The following is a 21,932-nucleotide window of genomic DNA, read 5'->3' as shown; positions in this document are numbered from 1 at the left end:
GTGATCTGTGTCTGGGACATCTTAGGATTGTCACCATCACTGTTCACAGAATGCAAATAAGTTATTTGTTTCCATTGTTTAATCACAAAACAACTTCTGTTTGAAACAAGACATAGCTGTGCATTCAATTACTGACTTTACATAGTTACTCTGGTGTCAGCCACAATGAGCAGCCAGCATAATTAGTTACATAGCCAATAAAAAATGATTAGGTACATTTGAAATCAATCTTTTGAAATTTCTAGACTAATGTATTAGAAAATAATATCATCTTTGTTGTTTTTCTCCATGCAGATAAAGAATTCATGTATTCATTTATTAGTCCTCTGTCCATAAACAACAGGTGCAACGAATTTGAATAATAAAATGAACATGCTAATACCAAATTCATGGCATTGCAATGAGAAAGGGTTGAAGTGGAATAAAATTATATAACAAAAGTAATAATTATCAAGTGTTAATTGTAATAGTTCCTCTGTCATGAGATCCAAGCAGCCTGTGGTCAAACTCATTCTGAATGTATTAAATAGAACATTCTAGAAACAACAATTCATAAATTTTAAGTAGAACATCATTCTGAGTAGTAAATGAAAGCCCCCCCTGTCCAAGTCCTTACTACCCAAGACCAGAATGTCCCCTTTATCCCCTGCATTCACACAGTATTTGCTGGTTACATATTAGTCACTTAGTAACATCTGAATTGCAAAATCAGCTGTCATGGTTTGGAGTATATGTACTCAAGTTACCATAGTTGACTTAATGGCCTCAAAGGAGTCAGAATGATGATGCTGACAGTTGTGTTATTATATTGCAATCATTTTCATTAGTTTCTTTATGATTCTTTTATAAATTAAACCTTATCGCCAGTGAACCTATGTACAGTAGACATGATACACAGGATGTGTTAATACAGATGGGATCTCAGTATGATATGGAGGCAACTATCATGTTGCTTTTGTTTTTTATTATTATTATTATTATTATTATTATTATTATTATTATTTATATTGCCATGATTGTTACATTTCTGTCTGGTCATTTGCTAGAGTAATAGACATGTGGTGAATGGATTTCATAAATATTGTTTATGATCAGCACTCACACTGGATATTTCCCATTTTTCCAAAGATTTAAAAATTTGCATAATGCTATATTTTTCCAAACACCTCAAAGTAGTAAATGGTACAGGGTATAGTACCCACAGAATTCACCCAGTGCTCACAGTATCAGTGTCTACTTCACATTCAGTGAGAAATTACAGAAACATTCTACTGCCCTCTGGTTGAACAGCCAGACAACCCTGTACCTATGCATGAGACCACCATCATCAGCCTGTACACACACCAGCTAGAACACTGTGCAGCAGTGCATCCTCCAAGACATCAGTGGGCACCACACTTGGACATTTTGAAGGAAGTCACAAATTTCCCAAGTGTCAAAGTCTTAGAAACTTCCTTTCAATTTGATTGAATCTCTTTGGTATAATGTAATTGAGCATACTGTACTCATCAATAACTGATTTATACCGTGTGTGCACATATAAACATACATGTGCACACAGACAAATGATTTCCAGTAATAAAAACATTTCATTCTCTTTAACTGATTGTTGTGTGCAGATTTAATTATATTGTAAGAGTTGAATATATTTACCTGTGGTTGTCTCTTCTGAAGTAGATTTAGTTCTTTTACTGCGTCTGAAACTTGTTTGGTTTCAACACACCCCAGAACACTGCATATATTTTTAACTTCTTCAATAATATTATTCACATATGGCTGTAGATGACAAGATCACATATCATGGTTTATTAAAATTCATCTTCAGTTGGCCTCTTTCTCATGAGGAAGAAGTGGAGTGGGAGGTAGCTTTTATTTTTTTATGACTGTCCATACCCATTTCCTTGTCTTTCTTCAGCATTTAAGCACATTTTAAAACCTACTGTGCCTTTTTAGAGGTTTTATGTGTCTGTACCAGGCTTTACTAAGGATCTGCAGTATTCTCTGACTGTGTGAGACAAATCTAAATCTGCCATGTCAGCCACATGACTCAGCTTAGGGCATGACAGTGGCCCATTGCGCTGGTGGCTGGCTCCAGCCTGCAGGCAGCAGCCAGTAGCTGCACTTCTGTATGCTGACAAGCACCAGCTTGTCTGAGAAAGTGCAGGACTAGGAAGCTACATCCAGCTCCTTGTCCAGACTTCTCTTAGCTCTCTCACGTCCTGTGTTTGGATATTCAAGTCACCACATTGGACGCCATATGTAGAGCTTTTCTCTACAACCAGCTCTCAGATAACAACATGGAGACAGTAACTTTGAAAGCTTGGTCTTACCTTAGGCTTGCCCCACTAGCTCTTATAACTTAAATTAACCAATTTCTATTAATCTATATGCTGTCATGTGGGTGGCTCATGGCTTTTACCTACTCTGCATGTCCTGCTTCCTCTGCATCAGGTTAGCAGCCCGGCCTTTCTTCTTCCTCAAGTCCTCTCTGTCCCCAGACGTCCTGCCTAACCTCTTTTTGCCTGGCTATTAGACACTCAGCTTTTTATTAAATCAGTCACAGTGACACATCTTCACACAGTGTAAAGGAGTATCCCACAACAGTCTCCATTTCACATAACTGTTTTACTAACTAACTTAAATCTCATTATATAAAATAAAATGAGAGATGGAAGAAAAAGAGGATGAGGAGGAGGAGGAGGATGATGAGGAGGAGGAGGAGGAGGAGGAGGAGGGGGAGGAGGGATAAAATAGGAAGGTAAGTGAGATAAAGACAAGGACTCAATATAAAAATACATAAACCTGCTTATTTTGAAATGTTTTCCTAAGAAAACATAAATTTTAGTGGAAAAGAAAACCACTTCTTAATGCCTTCCTATTACAATTTAAGTTTTTTTTTTTTTTTTTTTTTTTTTTTTTTTTTTTTTTGGTTTTTTGAGACAAGGTTTCTCTGTGTAGCTTTGCACCTTTCCTGGAACTCGCTTTGTAGGCCAGGCTGGCCTCGAACTCACAGAGATCCGCCTGCCTCTGCCTCCCGAGTGCTGGGATTAAAGGCATGCACCACCACCGCCCGGCTGATTTAAGCTATTTTTATAAACACTGAAAAGAAATAGGGGGAAAAGGGGAAATAATTAATGAATACCACAGGAAAAAAAATAGATATTCCAGAGATATCAACAGTCCTGACCAATGAGGGTGATGTTTAGTTAAGATTTGTTTTAAGTCTTTCACAGATTAAAAATATGCAGCTATTCATTATAGCATGGAGAAGAAATATCTATAAGCAATCCCTGTGGGAAAGTCAGCTGTTCCATTAGTATGTGACTCATCACAAATGAATATACTGAGAATGATGTGGGCACCAGAATCCTATTGATTGTAGCAGGAATCTTAAATGCAGCATGAATAATTAAAATTATTAATAAAATCAAACCCAGAGCCAGGTATTGGGGTGAGTGCTGGAAGATCAGAGAAGCAGAACAAGCCACAGCCACCTCACCTCACCAGTTCCTCGGCTGATCCTGTTTCCTCAGACTGGAAGCCTCTGTGCTCTCATCCAAATGTGTCTCAGCTGAACTGCTGCTCCAAAGCCTAAAAGCTTAACCAGCTAAAAGCTTCTAGTTTCTGGTCTTCACACCTTATATACCTTTCTGCTTTCTGCCATCACTCCCTGGGATTAAAGGCTCAATTTCTGGGATTAAAGGCGTGAGTCACTATGCTTGGCTGTTTCCTTGAACAGATGGATTTCTGCCTCTGGAATGCTAGGATTAAAGGCGTGTGCTACCACTGCCTATCCTCATGTTTAATATGGTGGCTGTTCTGTCTCTGACCCCAGATAAGTTTATTAGGGTTGACAATATTTTGGGGAACACAATACCACCACACTTGGTTAATAAAATAAACCAAAAGGCATACTCCCCTCATAGCTAGAAAGTTAAGGTTGCATTTTCTGAGCCTATCATCAATACTGTGTTGGAATTTGTAATATTATGTTTAAGACTGAACTTGAAGAACTGGATTGCCATATAGAAGATCATTCTTCTGTTAATAGAATGTCAACACATTCACTGAGGTCAGCATAACTAAATGATAAATTTTCATGTTCTACCCACAATCCTTATTTACACATTAACTTCCATATGCCTACACAATGTCTACAGTAGGAACAATAGTAACTGACTAGAAGGTTGCTATTAAGATTAAAGGGGAGAAACCATAAAAAATGTGTAAATGATAAAATTCTAATGTTTAATTTTGAGCCATTCACATATGTTTTAAATTATAAAAGAAATCAGACCTAGCCTAATATGAACAGATATCTAACAAGGTGATGATTGAATGTCATTAGATTATGTGAGTGGGACACTTATAATGGTGTTTTCTCATTTGTGCACTAGGAAGAACCAGTTGATGTATAGTCTAAATAATGCATATATATTTCCAATTAAAATGAAAGTTCTGAGTTGTCTTAAGTCTCTGGAAATGTGGGAGCTAGTTTACTCTGTAACAGTTGTGCAGTATATCTTTAAGGGTGATGCCCTGTGTTGACTTTTGGCCTCCACAGGTTCCCATACATATGAGAGTGACCTCACATAACTCATATCAAACACACACATACAAATGCGTTCACATGCACATACACACATAGGAGAGAGGAGCTTTAAGCTTAGCAGAGATTCAGACACCATGAGATTTTTTAGGAGTGCCATTTGATTTAGGTGTCTTTGGATATACATCAGGAGCTACCCAAGAGAAGTAGAGCAGGGTTCTAGCTCTTGCAATTGTCAGATTAAGAAACACAAATAGTCATCTGGGTGGTGGTGGCGTATGTCTTTAATCCCAGCACTTGGGTGGCAGAGGCAGGCGGATCTCTGTGAGTTCGAGGCCAGCCTGGTCTACAGAGAGAGATCCAGGACAGGCACCAAAACAACACAGAGAAACCCTGTCTCAAATAAATAAACAAAAAAAGGAACACAAATACTCTACACACATACACACAAACCTTGCATGCTCAGAAGATTGGATGCACGGCTTAGCACATAATAGAGATTGATTAGCTCTTCAGGTCACAGACAGCTAGAGGGATCTTCCAGGCTGAGGTTCTGCTCAAATGCTGGTCCTTCAGTGGCTGGAGGGAACTATCAGTCTGGCTTTGGGTTCTGACACGAGGACTTAATGTTTCTAGCTCACATCCCGACAGGTGCTGGCAGATGGAACTTCAGACAGTTGGGTGGAATAGGGGAAGGGATGGTTTGGAGCTAAGACCCAGACATAAACAGAGGACACTGGGTGGCTAACAACCTGAAAAAGGCAGGAGAAGCTGACAGAGAACTTCTAAGAATTCTGCTTCCTGTCCACAGCTTTTATCTGAAAAAAATGATGGCCACATCTCTTGTTATATAAACCTGAAGATATTAACCTATATTGTTGATATGGAATCTGTTTGGGAGGCATACAGTCTGTGGGACCAGGATCTGTCCTTAGTGCCTAAGCTGGCTGTTTGAAACCTTGGGCTTACACAGGGATACTTTGCTCAGTCTGGAAGGAGGTGACAGGACTTGCCTGTACTGAATCCACAAGGTTTAACTGAATCCCCAGGGGTGCTTTGATCCTGGAGGACATGGGAATGGAGGGGAGGGGCTGGGGGGGGAGGTGGGGGTGGGGGGGGGGGGAGGACAGGGGAACCCATGGCTGATGTATAAAATTAAAACACATAATAATAAAGAAAAAAATTATTTATTAAAAAAAAAAGAATTCCATAGGTCAATGTGGTTTGGCTGGGAGATGCGCCCTACAGGCTCAGGTGTTTATAGACATGGTCCTCAAACTGGTGGTACTCATAAGGGGGGCTGTGGGCCTGTTGGGAAGTGGGGTTTAGCTGGCAGAAGCTCTTGGTGGCAGGGCTTACAGGCTACAGTTTAGCCTTTCTTCCATCCCAATTCTCCTCTTTCTGTTTTAGGCTACGTGAAGAGGTGAAAAGTTCCGGTCCCTTACCCCATACCATCAGGAGCTGAAGGTGCCATGCCTGCCACTAGGGTGGACAGTAAGTAGCCCCTCAACCGTGAACCAGAGCGAAGCTTCTGCCTGCAGTTGTTTCTTGTCAAATTGCCAGCTACTGTCTGTGAAAAGTAACTGTTTCAGAGGTTGTTACTACTGTCAACTCAGGCAGAAGCAAACCCAAAGCAGACACACTTTCCAACCATACATGTGGGTATAGCACATGCACATACACTTATGCACACATTTATACACATATATGTGTGCACACAAACACATGCACACAAATATATGCACATGCATTCATACATGCACACACACATCATGGACACACAAACACAGTGGATTTGTTTTAAGTAGCCAAATCCTGTGAAAGTCCTGTATTTACATATAAAGGAAGATGGATTTTGGATCAATATGACAAGAGAACTTTCCCGAAAGTATTGGTTTCAGAATTGAGTAGGTAGCCCCAGGAGGAAGGAACTCCTCCACTTGCAGACACAAAAGCATCAGGGGAGTTTACAGAGGAGTCCAGTGATCCACCAGAGTTTTGACTGGTTAAATTACTCATGACTCTGATCTGTCACAGGCCTTACCAGCTCAGCATACTAGAACTTTGGATAATAAACATACCTGGAAAGGACTTGGAGCACCGGGCAACAGGGCTGACCAATGCTTTTCCTTCAGATCATCCTGGAAAAGATAGTGGAACACCACACAAATGAAAGAAAACCAAGCAGCTTGGGCTTCTTTAGTGGTGACAGAGACAAGGCAAGCTGCCCATAAACAGCCACACAACCCTTAACCCAATTCCAGATCCCACAGAAACCTGAAAGAGTGTCTGTTTAAATATGCTATCTGAAAGGATCAAAATCAATTCAGGAATTCAGAGACACAGTGAGAGTTTAGGGTGCTCTCCTTTCTGTTCTTTTTTTTTTTTTTTCCTGTCCATTTTATTTTTTCCTCTGAAGAGACAGATATTTTCTCTGAAGAACTTTGGCTTGAAATATGGAATATTGGGCCAATTGTAAAAAGTGTCATATAACATACAATGTTGTAAATTGTTATGACCTCTACAGAGATGCAAGATCACAAGGTAACCAAGTGAAAATAATCTCAGAGACTATCAGGAGACACAGGCTCATCAAATGTTTACGCTTTGGTATAGAGTAGGAGAGGGCACATTCAAGTGGATCAGAAGACAGGGGCATTTAAGAGAAATTTTTCATGATTGTGCTTGACTTATCATGCCCTTTTGGAACTGAAGGCCCATACGGCATAGGTGTGTGGGTGATCAGGAATGTCCAGGACAGGGGCAAAGTCCTGCTCACCTATGTGGACTCTTTGCATGATATTAAAAGCTCTGCATTCCTGGACATAGCGGTAGGTATCAGTTGTCTTCCAGGTGTAGTTACAAGCCATTGCTTTTAAGAATTAGGAAGCAAAATTAGAAATGGGTAGGGCACAGTTGACTGTCATCTTTTAGTGAAAGGAGAGTCAATATTAAACCGATTTACACAGGGGAAGCCCTGCCTTGACTCCAGGATCTTACAGGATGCCAACTCTAGGTCAGGCACTGGAAGCAAGATCTTCTACTTCAGAAGACTATGTCTAGACACAAGGAGGGATTTACCTACTGTGCCTAGGAAAGACAGACCTTGGATCTGAAGCTCAGGTACAAAGTCTACTTGAGGCTGTACTTGACTCTTAAAACAGACAATTCTCTTGGCCTTAGAGCCAAAGAATTAACCACTTAGTAATAAACAAAGGGAGAGGATTTCAGAAGGAAGAGGAAGTGAGGAGATAACCCTCAGTACCAATATCTTGATGGATTGCATCTGCCCCCCACACTAACAGCATTGCAGTAGAAAGCTAACAATTTTCAGACCTCAATAGAATTTACCTCAATATCTAATGTTGCTCTACACATGCTGTCTAGCATGCAATTAAAAAAAAAAAAAAAAGGATCCTCACAGTAACACAAGCGAATGCAGCTCATTGTTTATACATATTAGTGAAGTCAAACTATGAAGTGACCTGGATATTAGTTATGCTAGCGATGATATACCAGTTCTCCTAAAATACATCAATAGGTTCAACAGTATTGTTAGCAAGGTGCCTAAGAAAGACACATAAGAATAACAATACAGAATGAACAACTTGTTGTGCACTTAAAGGGACAAAGAAGCACTGGGAAGCTGTGTGTTCTGAAGCTCCGCCCCTCACAGAGGAACCAGGGCAGTTGAAGGGGCTAAAGGTGCCAGTGGGGTTCAGTTCCTTCAGTGGTGTAGTCACTAATAATTTGCTGCACTGCATAACTAACCTCACACCCACGCTTCTGCAGGTGACCTGTATTAATTTCAATGGGTCTCACACACCCACAAACCAACTCATAACAAAAGACAAGACATTGAAGTATGAGAGGTTTCTTGGGAAGAGGAAACGGGGCTAGGTGTGAGAGAGAGGAGGGATGGGACAGCACTTACACCAGGTGGGTTACAATGTGTATGTTATAAAATATTGAAGATGATTATTACATTTATTAAAAAGTAAATAATCATGAATTTGTTAATAAGAAATAAAAATTAACACCAAACATCACAACATATAGCTGAAGTTGGACTATATTACATGTTGATAAAAAAGAGGAGCTCTCTTATGTTGTGAAATGTACATAAACTTATTGGATAGCTATGCATGAACAACCCTACGTTTATACCCTAGAAAAATTATTGGTATTTTCTCAAATGTTTGCTAATGGTATAGGAGATAAACTGAGGTCCATTTTCTAATGGAGTATCATTCAGCACTTAAAAATGAACATATGGCCACCACATGGAGCAAGATGAATATTTATATACAAATATATGTATATATAATGTGTATGTGTATGTTTTGATTCCATTAATATACAAAAAAACTCAATGAACACAAAAATCTGTCATTACTAGTGCATGCATACTTTGGTGATGACAAAGAGAAAAAAACAAATACTTTTCACAAAAGGACATTTCTTTAAAAAGTTTTAAAAATTATTAACTTTGGTGTGGTGTGGTGTGTGTGTGTGTGTGTGTGTGTGTGTGTGTGTGTGTGTGTGTTCCATAGCAAGAATGTGAAGGTCTGAGCACAGCATGGGTTCTCTTTCCTTCTACCATGTTGGTTGCCAAGGTCAGCCTCAGGCTGTCAGACTTTACAGAAGACAGGTTGAGCCATCGTGTGGGTATGAAGGATATGCCTTCTGAAGAGGACAAAGAGAAAGGGCCCAAGCAGAGGCTACAATGCCCGTCTTATGTGGTCCTTAGCCCGTGTCCGTCATAACTAGCCTGTGTTCTGTTTATACACTACTACATGCTCTTCCTGTGATACACAACATATTGCTAAATCTCAGAGAGCAATGTTGCTTGCTTCTTTCCAGAAAATTCTCTGGTACTTTTGCTCTACTAGAATTCCACCTTCTTGGCTGTGACTCTCTTCCACTTCGAAGACAGAGATCGTGACTTCTTTTTGTGTTTCTTCAGTCTGGGGGTGAGTGTTCTTTACATAATAGCTGTGACTTTTAGTCATTTCAGCCTGGCCTGCATTTCTGCTAAGGAAGGCTTGACTTCTGTAATTGTACAGTATTTCCTGTGACCCAATTTTCTTTCTGAAGCTTCTCAATTTCTGACATCCTCACTTATCCTCAAAACATGTTTGTTTGTTTGTTTTTAAATTTTCTTCTTATGAATTTTTTACTCCTTTCCTGAACCTTTTCTAATCTCTCATTGTGATTATAAACTGGTTTGATGACTCTATTCTGGATTCTCTATAATCCTCCTCTCTAGCGGTAGTAAAAAAATTGTGGCTGCAATAGTAGTACAATATTGGTAACCCCCGACTCATCCTCCCGTGAAGCTGTTCTTCCAATCACTGCCCTTTGCTAAGCATATTACATGGGTCATTTTCACTCATCATTAAAGATATCATTATATTACATTTTATTATTTCTACTCTAGGACTGAGGAATTTGAATTAGGAAGGCTAGATAAAATCCCTCCACAGTGATGGAGTTGACAGAAATATCTCTAAGAAGCTAGGAGTTCTGTTTCTGAATTCCGACCTGACTGCAACTCTGCTTAACTTATGTTAAAATTGGACATTGTGAACATTTACTGGTATATTTGCTGTGACTAAGAGGGCTTCATTTCTAAATAATAATAATAATAATAATAATAACAATAATAATAATAATAATAATAATAACATGTATTGTTATATCCTGTACTCATTCTTTGCATTTCTATTTAAGTTTTCTTCCTCTCTAGGTGGTTTATAGCTTTAGAGGAGGAGTATGTGTGAGGTATAAGTCCTTATTATCCTGAGCCATTTATGTGACTACAAAAGGTACATTATTTCTTTGATTATTGACTTGCTACAGCCTCTGGATCATGGCCAGATGATGGAAGGACTAGGAAAGAGAGCCCTTAGCCCTTCCTAGACCACGGAAACATTACGTGGAGTCAAGCTGCATTTCACAGTGTGAGTTGACTTCATGCAATCTTAGTGATGTGCTCTGCAATTAGATTCTCTGGTACATTATTGGGATTGCTTACCTCCAAAATTCCTGACTGATATTTCAGTAGGGACTTAGCAAAATATTAAATGTCCTAGTAAGTAGTAATTTTGAACCAGAAGTCAATTCTTTCAGCTAGGGTAAGATATGATTTTTATAGTGTTGGGATGAATAGACTACACTCTGGGAATTTTTTATGTAAATGTGTCCAATAGCAACCCAGGTCCTCAGCTACCTCATGGAAGGCCACTCGCCATTTCTCTTTATCCAGTGAGCAAAATGTGCAATTATTTGCATCAAGTAAGCATTCAGTAATACCTTTGGGGAAACTTTATTTTTAATTTCTCTCAAAATTTAAAGATGAATACAAGATATAGAATAGATTTAAAATTATACTCCTGACAATTCAAAATACTCATAGAATGGATTTTACGAGGAAAGTGTTCACTGGAAAAGTTCCATATAACCTTTCTGCACAATTAGCCATGTAAGACACAAGCCAGGGCACCCAATCTTAAATGAATAATGTCTAAATATGTTGAAATAGTTACTTCAAGAAACAAACACTTTTGTTGGTTTAAATTACCCACATTATTTAGGAATATTCATGACATTTATCTAGATGAAGGTTTGTTGTTTTGTCTTCAAATCATACATAATAACCTAAACTTGTAAGAGATGGTGAAAACACTATTTTTCAAATTGATGCTGTTTGGGACATTAATGAAATGTTACCTGTCAAAGAAGCAGGTGTTGTGACACTGGGGCCTTGATGCAATGCTGCTTTATTCACTTGTTACTAAGCAGGTGCATCACTCAGAACTGGTGACACTATGATCTGCCCACACATTGTTCTGGATGCTCCACTTCAAAAGCTCATCTAACAAGCTTTTTATGAGTCTGAAGAGATGGTTCAGTGGTTAAGAACATGTACTGGTCCAGGGGACCCAAATTTAGTTCCCAACACCCATGTCAGGTGGCTCACAACCACTTGGAATGGCAGCACCAGGATGTCAGATGCCCTCTTCTGTCCTCCAAGTGCATCTACACTCATGAGCACATACCCAGAACAAAACATACACATATGCACATAACTTTAAAAATTAAATATAAGAGAAAGCTCTTTGTTTTGGATTGAATTCATCTGGAAACATTCAGGCACTGTGGCCTATTTATAAACTAATCTATTTGCAAGCAATGGCTGTGCTTTGCTGGTGACAATGTTAAGACAGTGTTTCTTTGATGTTTTGCCAATATTTTAGTCATATTGGAAAAATTAATAGTAGCCAATGGTTTCCTTCAAAGTGAACACATGGACAGCTTCCTATTTGAGTAATGCCATCAAGTTTCTAAATTTGGAAAGCCAGAAATGTTACAGATCCTCAAAAGTCTGATCATGTGTGTGTGGAAAGGAGACGCATACAACATATGCACAGCACTGAGATGTTCAACCAAGTAGAATCAGTTCTAATTAGATTATTGACCCTCAGAAGTGTTGCTGCATAGATGATTGAAGTCTTAATGTACCTTAGGTCTTGGGACATTTCTAATTCTACCAGAAAGAAAGATTATAATGGGATTGAAGAAACCAAGTTTAAAAAAGAACAACTTACAAAACTTTGTATGTATGTATGTATGTATGTATATATATATGTGTGTGTGTGTGTGTGTTTGTCTACATATGTGTGTATATATAGTTGTGTGTCAGTGTGTGTGTGTGTGTGTCTGAGAGAGAGAGAGAGAGACAGAGAGAGAGACAGAGAGAGAGACAGAGAGAGACAGAGAGACAGAGAGAGAGAGACAGAGAGAGAATGGATCATGTGTGTGCAGGCTCCTGTACAAGCACCCATGAAGTCAGAAGTTGATGTTGGGTGTCTTCCTAAGTCTTTCTGTGCTGTACCTTTTGAGACAGGGTCTCTCATAGAATCTGGAGCTCACTGCATTAGCTGGGTTGCTTGGCTAGTGAGCTATCAGGATCTTCTTGTTTCTGCCATGCCAGATATGGGGTTACAAACGTGTGCTACCATATCCAACCTTTTACCTGGATGCTGGGGATCTGAACTCTGATCTTAATATGCATAGGAAGTACCTGATCTACTGAGATACCTCCAAGGCCTCATTTATGACACTTTCATAAGATAACTGGGAATGGAGATGTCTCTGACTCTTTGGGGAACTCTTGGGACCTCTTTCCTTCTTCTGGATTGCCTCCTCTATCCTTGATAGAAGGGTTTGTGTTGTTGCATCTTATTATGTTATATTAAATTGATAAGCCTGGGAAACCTGGTGTTTTTCTGAAGGGAAACAGGAACAGTGGATCTGGGGAGAGGAAAGGTGAGGAGGGAACTGGGCAGAGGGGAAAGAGGAGAAGCTACAGCTGAGAAGTATTGCATGAGAGAATAATAAATAGAACAATTTTAAAAACAGTGCCATTTTCATTAACTCATACTCCATATCTTTATATTTCCAAGTTCAAGGCAGGCCCAAGAAAGACAATTGCAATAAGGAGAGTACTAGACTTCAGGGAGGAAAATGAGGTGTACAATTGTCTTGTCATCCCCATATTGTTAATTATTTGTATAGAATTCACATTCATATACAAGTTATGCATCCACATCAAGACCATGATCATTCTGATTAGGAACAGTCAGTCACCTGAGAGCTTCATCTTTTTGTGGACCTCTTGATTCCATTGATTCATGAGAAAAGAAGTCCTCATCTGCTCAGAGTTACACTCTGATTTACAGAGCTTTGAGGAAGGTGGTGTGGTGTCTTACTTTTGAAATACCAGCCCTTCCATAAGAGCAGCTCTCAGAAATAATGTGCCTAATGGAGATGACAACCTGGAGGCCCAGCAGGTGGACACATTTTAGTAGCGTTGGACTGAATCCATCATTCTCTCCTGCTGAGCCATCCTCTCCTCTCATTGTTATACTCTGGAATTGATCTCTCCATACAGTCAGCTGCAGCCTGGAAATCTGCAGTTATTTTAGGCTTACTGAGTCTTTCACCTAATCATGCAAATTTTGCATTTCACCTCAGCTCCATCTTGCAGTGTGATGCTGGACTAAGCCTTCATTATTGCTTTGGGCTAATGGGATGTTTCTCTAATCACCCATCAGTCATTGTACTATTGTGAACAATGGCTTCTGCCATCAGCTGATAAATCAAAAAATCATTAGGCTGGTTATATAAAAGCCAATAGTATCTACATAACTCTTGCCCGCCTTTCACCGTGAACCTAATTGAAGTTTCCCAAAGTTTAATATAGTTTCCCAATCACACCAACTTGTTTGTCAGTTCATTGTTTTTGTTCCTATTTTTACTTTGCTGAATGTTTTCCCTACTTTCCACCATTCTCCTCTGATCGAGAAACACATACTAATGTGGCAACAAACAGTTGAAATGTGTGATGTTAATCATCCTTTTTTGTGTGTTTCCTGTGTGCATATGGCTTTTTGGTAGCATCTATAGCATTTTGCTCCTTATAACTTTTACCTTATCTATATTCCTATGGTGGATGGAAATCCTCTTGAAATGTAGACTCTGTTTTTTTCATCTCAGTTCTTTAAGAAACTTGCAAAGTTTTTTTATTTGCTTTTTTTTTTAGCTGAGGACCGAACCCAGGGCCTTGCGCTTGTTAGGCAAGCACTCTACCACTAAGCTAAATCCCCAACCCTATTTTAAAAAATAGGATATGCTTAATAAATGTTCATTGAATAGATGGCTAAAGCTTTTGAAGCCAATACCTGATTTTTCAAGAGGTGGTTGACATGGAAGTTGTATTTCTTTACTACTGTGGAGAGGCATTGTCTACAAAGATAAAAATAAAAATTTGATTAAATTTGTGTAGAAATCTAATATCACATTTTTAGCACAGACATTTATCATGAGTTCTTATTTTCCCAAGATTCTCTGTCATGCAGAATATAAACATTACTTCATATGACTTAAAATTTTTACCTTGAAATTATTTTATTTTCATGGAATTTCAGAACTAATTCAGAGAGTTCTTACATCAACTCCTGGCATTCTTTCACACTTGATCTATTATCCTTTAAAACATATTTAAAATTATGAACATTTTCACAAGCCTACTATCCCCACAACGTGCATATCATATTTTACATGGTGTGATTGTTAGTGTTTATTGTCAGCTTGACAGAATATAAAATCATTTTGGAAGATAAAAGGGCTCCTGGGCACATTTTGATTTATGTTTAATGAAGACAGAATCACTGACTGTGGGTGGGTCCATTCCATAGGAAGAGAGATCCTGGACTGTCTAAGATGCAGAGGGTGTGCTGAGCATGAACACACCCTCCTCCTTCTTCTCTGCTTCTTTAGTGAGCATGCAATGTGACCAGTTGCTCAAGCTCCCACTGCTGGGACTTCATAATGATGGGCCTTAAACTGTGAGCTGAAATAAACTTTTTCTCTCTTAAGTTGCCAGTCCCAAGTCTCTGTGATGTAGGACCTGGTTGCAGGAAACATCTGGTGAGATTAGTTTTACGCATTTCCTCAATCTCTGGCATTTGAAGATTAGTCACCAATGACCAGTATGATAGTGTTAACAGTCAACTTGACAGGATCCAGAATCACCTAGGAAATTCACCTTGAGATGCACCTCTGAGGAACTGTTTGTATTACATTACCCTCTGCCTCTGGCCATGTCTGTGAGGGATTATCTTAAGTTAATTGAAGTAGGAAGAGCCACCCTGGAAATGATGGCATCATTCCTCAGGCTTGGGTCCTGTACTAGCATTCACCTTTCTTTTCTTCCTGACCACAGGGGCATAAATTCAGCTGCATCAAGCTCCTGTTGCCTTGACATCTCTGCCATAATTATTGTACCTTCAAATTGTGACCATTGCAGAAGAAACCTTTCCTTTCTTAAATTGTCTGAGCTATGGTATTTTATCACAGTAGCTAGATAAATAGCTAATGTAGCCAGTAATTTGATCTATCATGTATACATAATGAAGGCTCTTTGGAAGTCAAAGGGTCATTGTTTGCAAAGCTTCCAGATGGCTGACCACAGGGGGCTTCTTGAAGAGTGATGTGCCTAGAGATAACCGGGGTCTCTGCATCCTTTCTTGTTCTGTTGAATCACCTCATCTCTTACCTCTGTAATGTCTTAAAAGTATCAACATGGACCCGTGAGTTCCTGAAGTCATCATGAACCTCAGGGGAAGATTATAAGGCCCCTATTTAGAGCTTGTTGATCACAAGCACCAGTGATAATTGCCATTTGAAGGGTAGTCAGAGAGTCTCCAGTGGGTTCTGAGCCCTCCATATGTTTTCCTTGTGGCACAACCTCCAAGTAGATTTTGTCAACACTGGATTGGAGGACACTCAGAAGGTGTCTACTACAAAACTGAACTCTTGCTTGTTAGTAGGACAAACTGTTCACGTCTTTCAGAGTCATAGAAACTTCTGTGTTGATGTAAGATCAGAGGAGAAACAGTTTGCTCTACAAAAACCAAATGCAATTCATAATCAGATATCAGTAAATGTTAATATTAAGAAATATTAAATATGCAGTCTTAAAAATCATTGGTCAGGTATTTATGATGGATGGGGTTGTCTTAGGCAACAGATCACTGTATTTTTCTTTCCCAAGTTCTTACTGTTGCAGCTTTATCTGTGTTTAGTGGGATGTGTGTGATTTGAGCACTGATTCATGCCTGCTTTGCTGTTCAGAGCACTTTCTAAAACATTATTAGCTTTATCTCCTTCTTTGTCCTGAAAATTCCTGAGCTGAACTGAATAATGAGTTATAAAGACAAAAATCTATGTAGAAAACCCATTAATATATTTTACAATAGCTTCCTTCTCACGTGTTATCCCATTATCACTTCAGCTGTCATTTCTAAGACAAAATACATAAAGTCTATACACGCCAGTGGAGTGGTAAGGAAAGAATAGTGTGTTTTTACATAAAAATCTGTTTCCAATGCTAAAAAGACCTCTGGGGACACACCCATTCCTTCACTTTGTGAATATATACATATGTCTTAGAGAAAAAACTAATTGGAAATGTTGATAGTCAGTAATTTTCTCAACTTGTAAGAAATAGATGGATCATAGAAGGTGGAGGACCCAAAGGAAAGCCCCTGTCAATAATCTAGTCATCAAGGGATTGGCCCTTTGTTTTCCATGTTTCATTGAGAATGAATTTTGGTATGTAGTCCAGGATGTCAGAAAAGTTGCAGTTTCATGGATTCCCACTCCATCTTCCCCTTCCTAAGTGTTGACATTACAGGTGTGGACCCCTGGGCTGGTAGTGCTTGGATTTCCAGTCTATGAAGATATGGAGGAAAACACTGTCTCACAGAGAGCTGAGGCCTGCGGGGCAATCACGGAGCTGGGAAGGAAGCTGTACTAGGTCACACTGAGGGAAGACAGGTGGGAATGTAATAGATATAGAAGCACTCACTGAAGGCTAGACCCCGCTGAGCTCATGTCTGTAGCTCTGCATCTATGTGATGGTTTGTTGTTGTTTTGTTTTGTTTTTAACACCTCTATTTTAGTTCCTGTAATAAAGGAGGAGGCGTACTGGGATGTGGCAGCTCTGCCAGCTTCACCACGACTCTCAGGATAATGCTAAAAAGTGGAAGAGTTTAGTCTGAACCTAGACCATCCCTGTTAGGTGTCGTCTCCCATTTATTATTTTGTTTTGATCTGATTTAACCCCTTTGACACCTATGCAGATGGGTGAGGGGAAAGCAGTGGCAAGTGAGAGACAAAAACATGAGGTTGATATCTTTGAAACCAATTGCTCACAGCCTCTGCTTCTTCATCTGTGTCCCCAAAACCAGGCCGAAGTGACAATCTTCAAACAAACGAGTTGGAAGTAACACTTCCTCTCCAAGAATTCTCCATTTATACAATAACTTGCTAGTTTTGCTAACTCTCTAGCTTACTTCCAGTCTCTCTCCTTGGTGTTTGTTTCCCCACAACCCATGGATAGAATGACTTTGTAAAAATGAGGCTGCAGCCTTACTTAATATTGCCAGCAACCTATATGTGGTCCTTGCAATTATCTGTGAAGATACAGAATGAGCCTGGATGGTTTGGAAGTGGTTCTGGGGGAAATCAACATAAGGACACAATGGTTTAGTGTAAAGAGGCAGTCCTTGGAGATTCCACTGCATCTGAGTTCAGCACTCCTGCTAACACTCACTTAGGAGCCTGGGGTCAGTCATCTGAATTCTCAGAGCCTCCATTTCTTTGGTTTTGAAGCAGACAAGATGGGTCATCACAGCACTGAGAGGAGATTTAGATGAGAAAATGCATACAGACTGTACAGTAGCTTCACAAAGTGATGAGTGTTATTAGTATTCCACAAACCAATTTAACTAACTTTACAGCAGGCTTTGCTTTAGGACTTATACCAACCCTTCCCCCCACACATCAGAGTTACACCACCTACACCCCAGGTTCTCCCTGGTTCTGCTCAGAATAGTTGAATTCCAGAGAAAACCAAACTGCAGCCCTGCTGTCTTCTGCTTTGATATCCTGCTGCATCTATTCGAAGTGACACAGGCATACCCTGAGGTGTGAGGATCAATTATGAGGTGCCCGGTCCCTGTCCTTTGAGTTTTCCAATTTGAATTCACACTACTCTATTTACGACATACCAATTACAGGAGGGCAGTCCAGAGGAATTTGACACACGTGATGGTGACTTTTAAGGTGTGGGAATTGAGCTTTACAATGAACTGAGTTATACAAATGTGCAAATTCACAAAATGAATAAGAAAAACAAATCTTTGGAGTGTAATAACCAACAGCAGAGATATTTCAAAATGAAAGTCACATTATTCCTCAAGTACATCTGAGTAGCTGTGAAGACTGGATGATTATTAACAGAGTTTGCCAAAGGGAGATATCCAATAATGTGCAGTAGCTGACACCGTACCAGTGAAGGGACAGTGTTTACAGTTGACAGAAAAGATATTTGATCTGGCATTTGAGAATTCATTGAGAAATAAAACATCTTACCTGGATATTTTCCAAATATGTGTAAATTCTAGAAGTTGGTTCAGATAAAACAGACTGTGGTCATCTTCACTCTGCAGACAGAAGAATGTATTAATATTTATGGAGTGAATAGAAATGAGGAGCAGATAAAAATAGGCCTGTAGCTTCCTACTGTCATTTCGTTCACCTCTTTTGATAACCTCCATTTGTCGTTTTTATACTTTGTTTTAAATAACTTCCACTACTTTCTTTAACTGTGTGAGCTTTCCTTCCAAGTGCAACAGGAAGCTGAGCCTTGGATGAGGATAAACCCAGAGGATGCTGGGAAAACATCTGGCTATCACTCAGATCAAACAGTAATTTCTCCTAATAAGGAGGAAGGCTTTTGACACCAATTTTCCTGCTTTCCTCTTCTCTTTCTCCTTCTCCCTCTCCTTCCCTTTCTATTTTTCCTCCCCGGACCCCTCCTCTCCCCCCCTTTTCCTCTTTTGTTTGCATAGGAGGGCAGTATGACACCCACCTTGTCAGATGATCGGACAGAAGACATCTAAATGATTACATTCTTTTTGCTTTATTGTGTACTGCTGCTGAAGTGTAAGAGAGTCACTTCATGTAGGCAAATAAATTACAGCTATTGGTAACTACAGATTCTAGGAGTTGTTAATTGGCAATTTATTTATTTTTTTTAACAAATTGACAGGAGTGTTTATCTTAAAACGTTAATCTTATGGTCCCTATGCACAGGCTCACGCACCTGAACACACTTGCACAAGCACACCACACACACACACACACACACACACACACACACACACACACACACCTCTTGATTCCAGCCTCATCATAATGGCATTGTTGACCACACGAGGGCGACAAGTTTCACTGTTGAAACCTGTTTCTTACAGCCTGTGTTGTAAGGGCTCTGAGCTCAAACACCCTATTTTTAAAATTGCCTGTGTTCCTGGCAGAAAATATCAAAAGAAAGTCCTAGGCATTGCTACATGTCAAAGGCGAATTCATTATTATGCTGTCTAGTTTTTTGAGTAGGTTAAAAAGAAGCAAAGGGACATGAAAGAAATAAGGTCAGTATTACATAGCAATAGTTTGAGAGCAAGCTGTTGGAAACAGCAGAAATGCAAAGAAGTAGGAGTTTACATTAGTGTCACCAGGGCAGCTATGACAGAAATTGGAGCACTGATTTTATTTTTCCTTTTAAAACAGAGAAAGCTGAAGTTTAGCTAAATACAATTTGGTAAACATGGGAAATTATAAACTGGGGAGGAAAAAAGCAAGAGAGAGAAGGCTGAATTTGTTGCCCTCATGTGGTCAACTGTTGCCATTACGATGAAGCATATTCCATTCTTTGTTTTTAGAATTTTAAAATGCTTTAATTGACTGATCTATGGCTATGCTGTCCAGGTGAATTTTATAAAAATGAATCCAAATACAGTTATAGTTATGAATCACAATGGAATTAGATCACCTGGATCTCATATCCAGGTGCTGGTGTTAATCTCTAGCCATCTGTGCATTACTTTATATTATTATTATTATTATTATTATTATTACTATTATTATTATTATGTGTTTTAATTTTACACATCAGTCATGGGTTCCCCTGTCCTCCCCCTTCCCCCCCACCCCTACCTTCTGCGCATCCCCTCCCCTCCATTCCCGTGTCCTCCAGGACCAAGACTCCCCTGGTGATTCATTTAAACTTGGTGGATTCAGTACAGGCAGGTCCAGTCCCCTCCTTCCAGGCTGACCAAAGTGTCCCTGTGTAAGCCCCAGGTTCCAAACAGCCAGCTCATGCACTAAGGACAGGTCCAGGTCCCACAGCCTGGATGCCTCCCAAACAGATCAAGCTATTCAATTGTCTCATCTATCCAGAGGGCCTGATCCAGCTGGGGGCTCCACAGCCATTGGTTCATAATTCATGTGCTTCCATTCATTTGGCTATTTGTCCCTGTGCTTTTTGCAATCTTGGATTCAACAATTCTTACAGTCCCTCCTCTTTCTCGACAGTTGGACACCTGGAGCTCCACCTGGGGCCTGGCTGAGGATCTCTGCATCCACTTCCATCAGTTATTGGATGAGAGTTCCAGCACGACTGTTAGGGTGTTTAGCCATCTGATCACCAGACTAGGTCAGATCAGGCTTTCTCTCCACCATTGCCAGCAGTCTACAGTAGATGTATCATTGTGGATTTCTGGGGACCTCTCCAGCACTCTGCCTATTCCTGTTCTCATGTGGTCTTCATTTTTCAGTCTGTTATTCCTCGTTCCCCCTTTCTGTTCTTGATCCAGCTGGGATCTCCTGCTCCGCTAAGCTTTCTTTCCCTCAAATCTTGCCCTTCATTATTCCCACTGTCATCCAGGTTGTTCAGGTAGATCTCATCCATTTCTCTGTCATTGGGTGATCCCTGTGTCTTTCCTAGGGTCCCATTTTGTAGGTAGCCTCCCTGGAGATGTGTAGCAGTCTAGTCATCTTTGTTTTACATCTAGTATCCTCCTATGAGTGAGTACATACCATGTTTGTCCTTCTGAGTCTGGGTTACCTCACTCAGGATGATTTTTTCTAGCTCCATCCATTTGCCTGCAAACCTCATGATGTCATTGTTTTTCTCTGCTGAGTAATACTCCATTTTGTATATGTACCATATTTTCTTTATCCATTCTTCAGTTGAAGGGCATCTAAGTTGTTTCCAGGTTCTGGCTATTACAAACAATGCTGATATGAACATAGCTGAGCAAATGCCTTTGTGGTATGATTGAGCATTCCTTGGGTATATGCCCAAGAGTGCTACAGCTGGGTCTTGGGGGAGATGGATTCCCAATTTTCTAAGGAAGCGCCATATTGATTTCCAAAGTGGCTGTACAAGCTTGCATTCCCACTTGCTCCACATCCTCTCCAGCATAAGCTGTCTTCGGTGTTTTTGATCTTAGCAACTCTGACAGGTGTAAGGTGGTATCTCAGAGTCATTTTGATTTGCATTCCCCAGATAATTAGGGATGTTGTGCAATTCCTTAAATGTCTTTCAGCCATTTGAACTTCCTCTGTTGAAAATTCTCTGTTTAGTTCTATAGCCCATTTCTTAATTGGACTGTTGGGCATTTTGATGTCTAATTTCTTGAGTTCTTTAAATATTCTGGATATCAGCCCTCTGTCAGATGTGGGGTTGGTGAAGACCTTTTCCCATTCTGTAGGCTGTAGCTTTGTCTTGTTGACCATGTCCTTTGCTCTACAAAAGCTTCTCAGTTTCAACAGGTCCCATTGATTGATTGTTTCTCTCAGTGTCTGTGCTACTGGTGTTATATTTAGAAAGTGATCTCCAGTGCCAACGCATTCAGGAGTACTTCCTAGTTTCTCTTCTATCAGGTTCAGAGTAACTGGATTTATG

At 39.8% G+C, this 21,932-nt stretch overlaps 1 protein-coding gene across 1 annotated transcript in view; it reads right to left on the bottom strand.

The window, feature by feature from the left end:
- Pik3c2g (phosphatidylinositol-4-phosphate 3-kinase catalytic subunit type 2 gamma) overlaps positions 1-21,932 on the bottom strand; it is a 324,912-nt gene that overhangs the window by 266,602 nt on the left and 36,378 nt on the right. Inside the window, exons 6-9 of the mRNA XM_036182431.1 lie at positions 18,554-18,624; positions 14,296-14,359; positions 6,631-6,690; positions 1,654-1,776 (exon numbers count right to left, since the gene is read on the bottom strand). Of these exons, the coding sequence (XP_036038324.1) occupies positions 1,654-1,776; positions 6,631-6,690; positions 14,296-14,359; positions 18,554-18,624 (318 nt within the window). The remainder of the gene's footprint in view (positions 1-1,653; positions 1,777-6,630; positions 6,691-14,295; positions 14,360-18,553; positions 18,625-21,932) is intronic.

This window comes from Onychomys torridus, chromosome 3, assembly GCF_903995425.1.
Source record: "Onychomys torridus chromosome 3, mOncTor1.1, whole genome shotgun sequence".
Lineage (NCBI taxonomy): Eukaryota > Metazoa > Chordata > Mammalia > Rodentia > Cricetidae > Onychomys > Onychomys torridus.
Note: the sequence above shows the minus strand (reverse complement) of the source record. Positions and strands in the feature narration are given on the sequence as shown.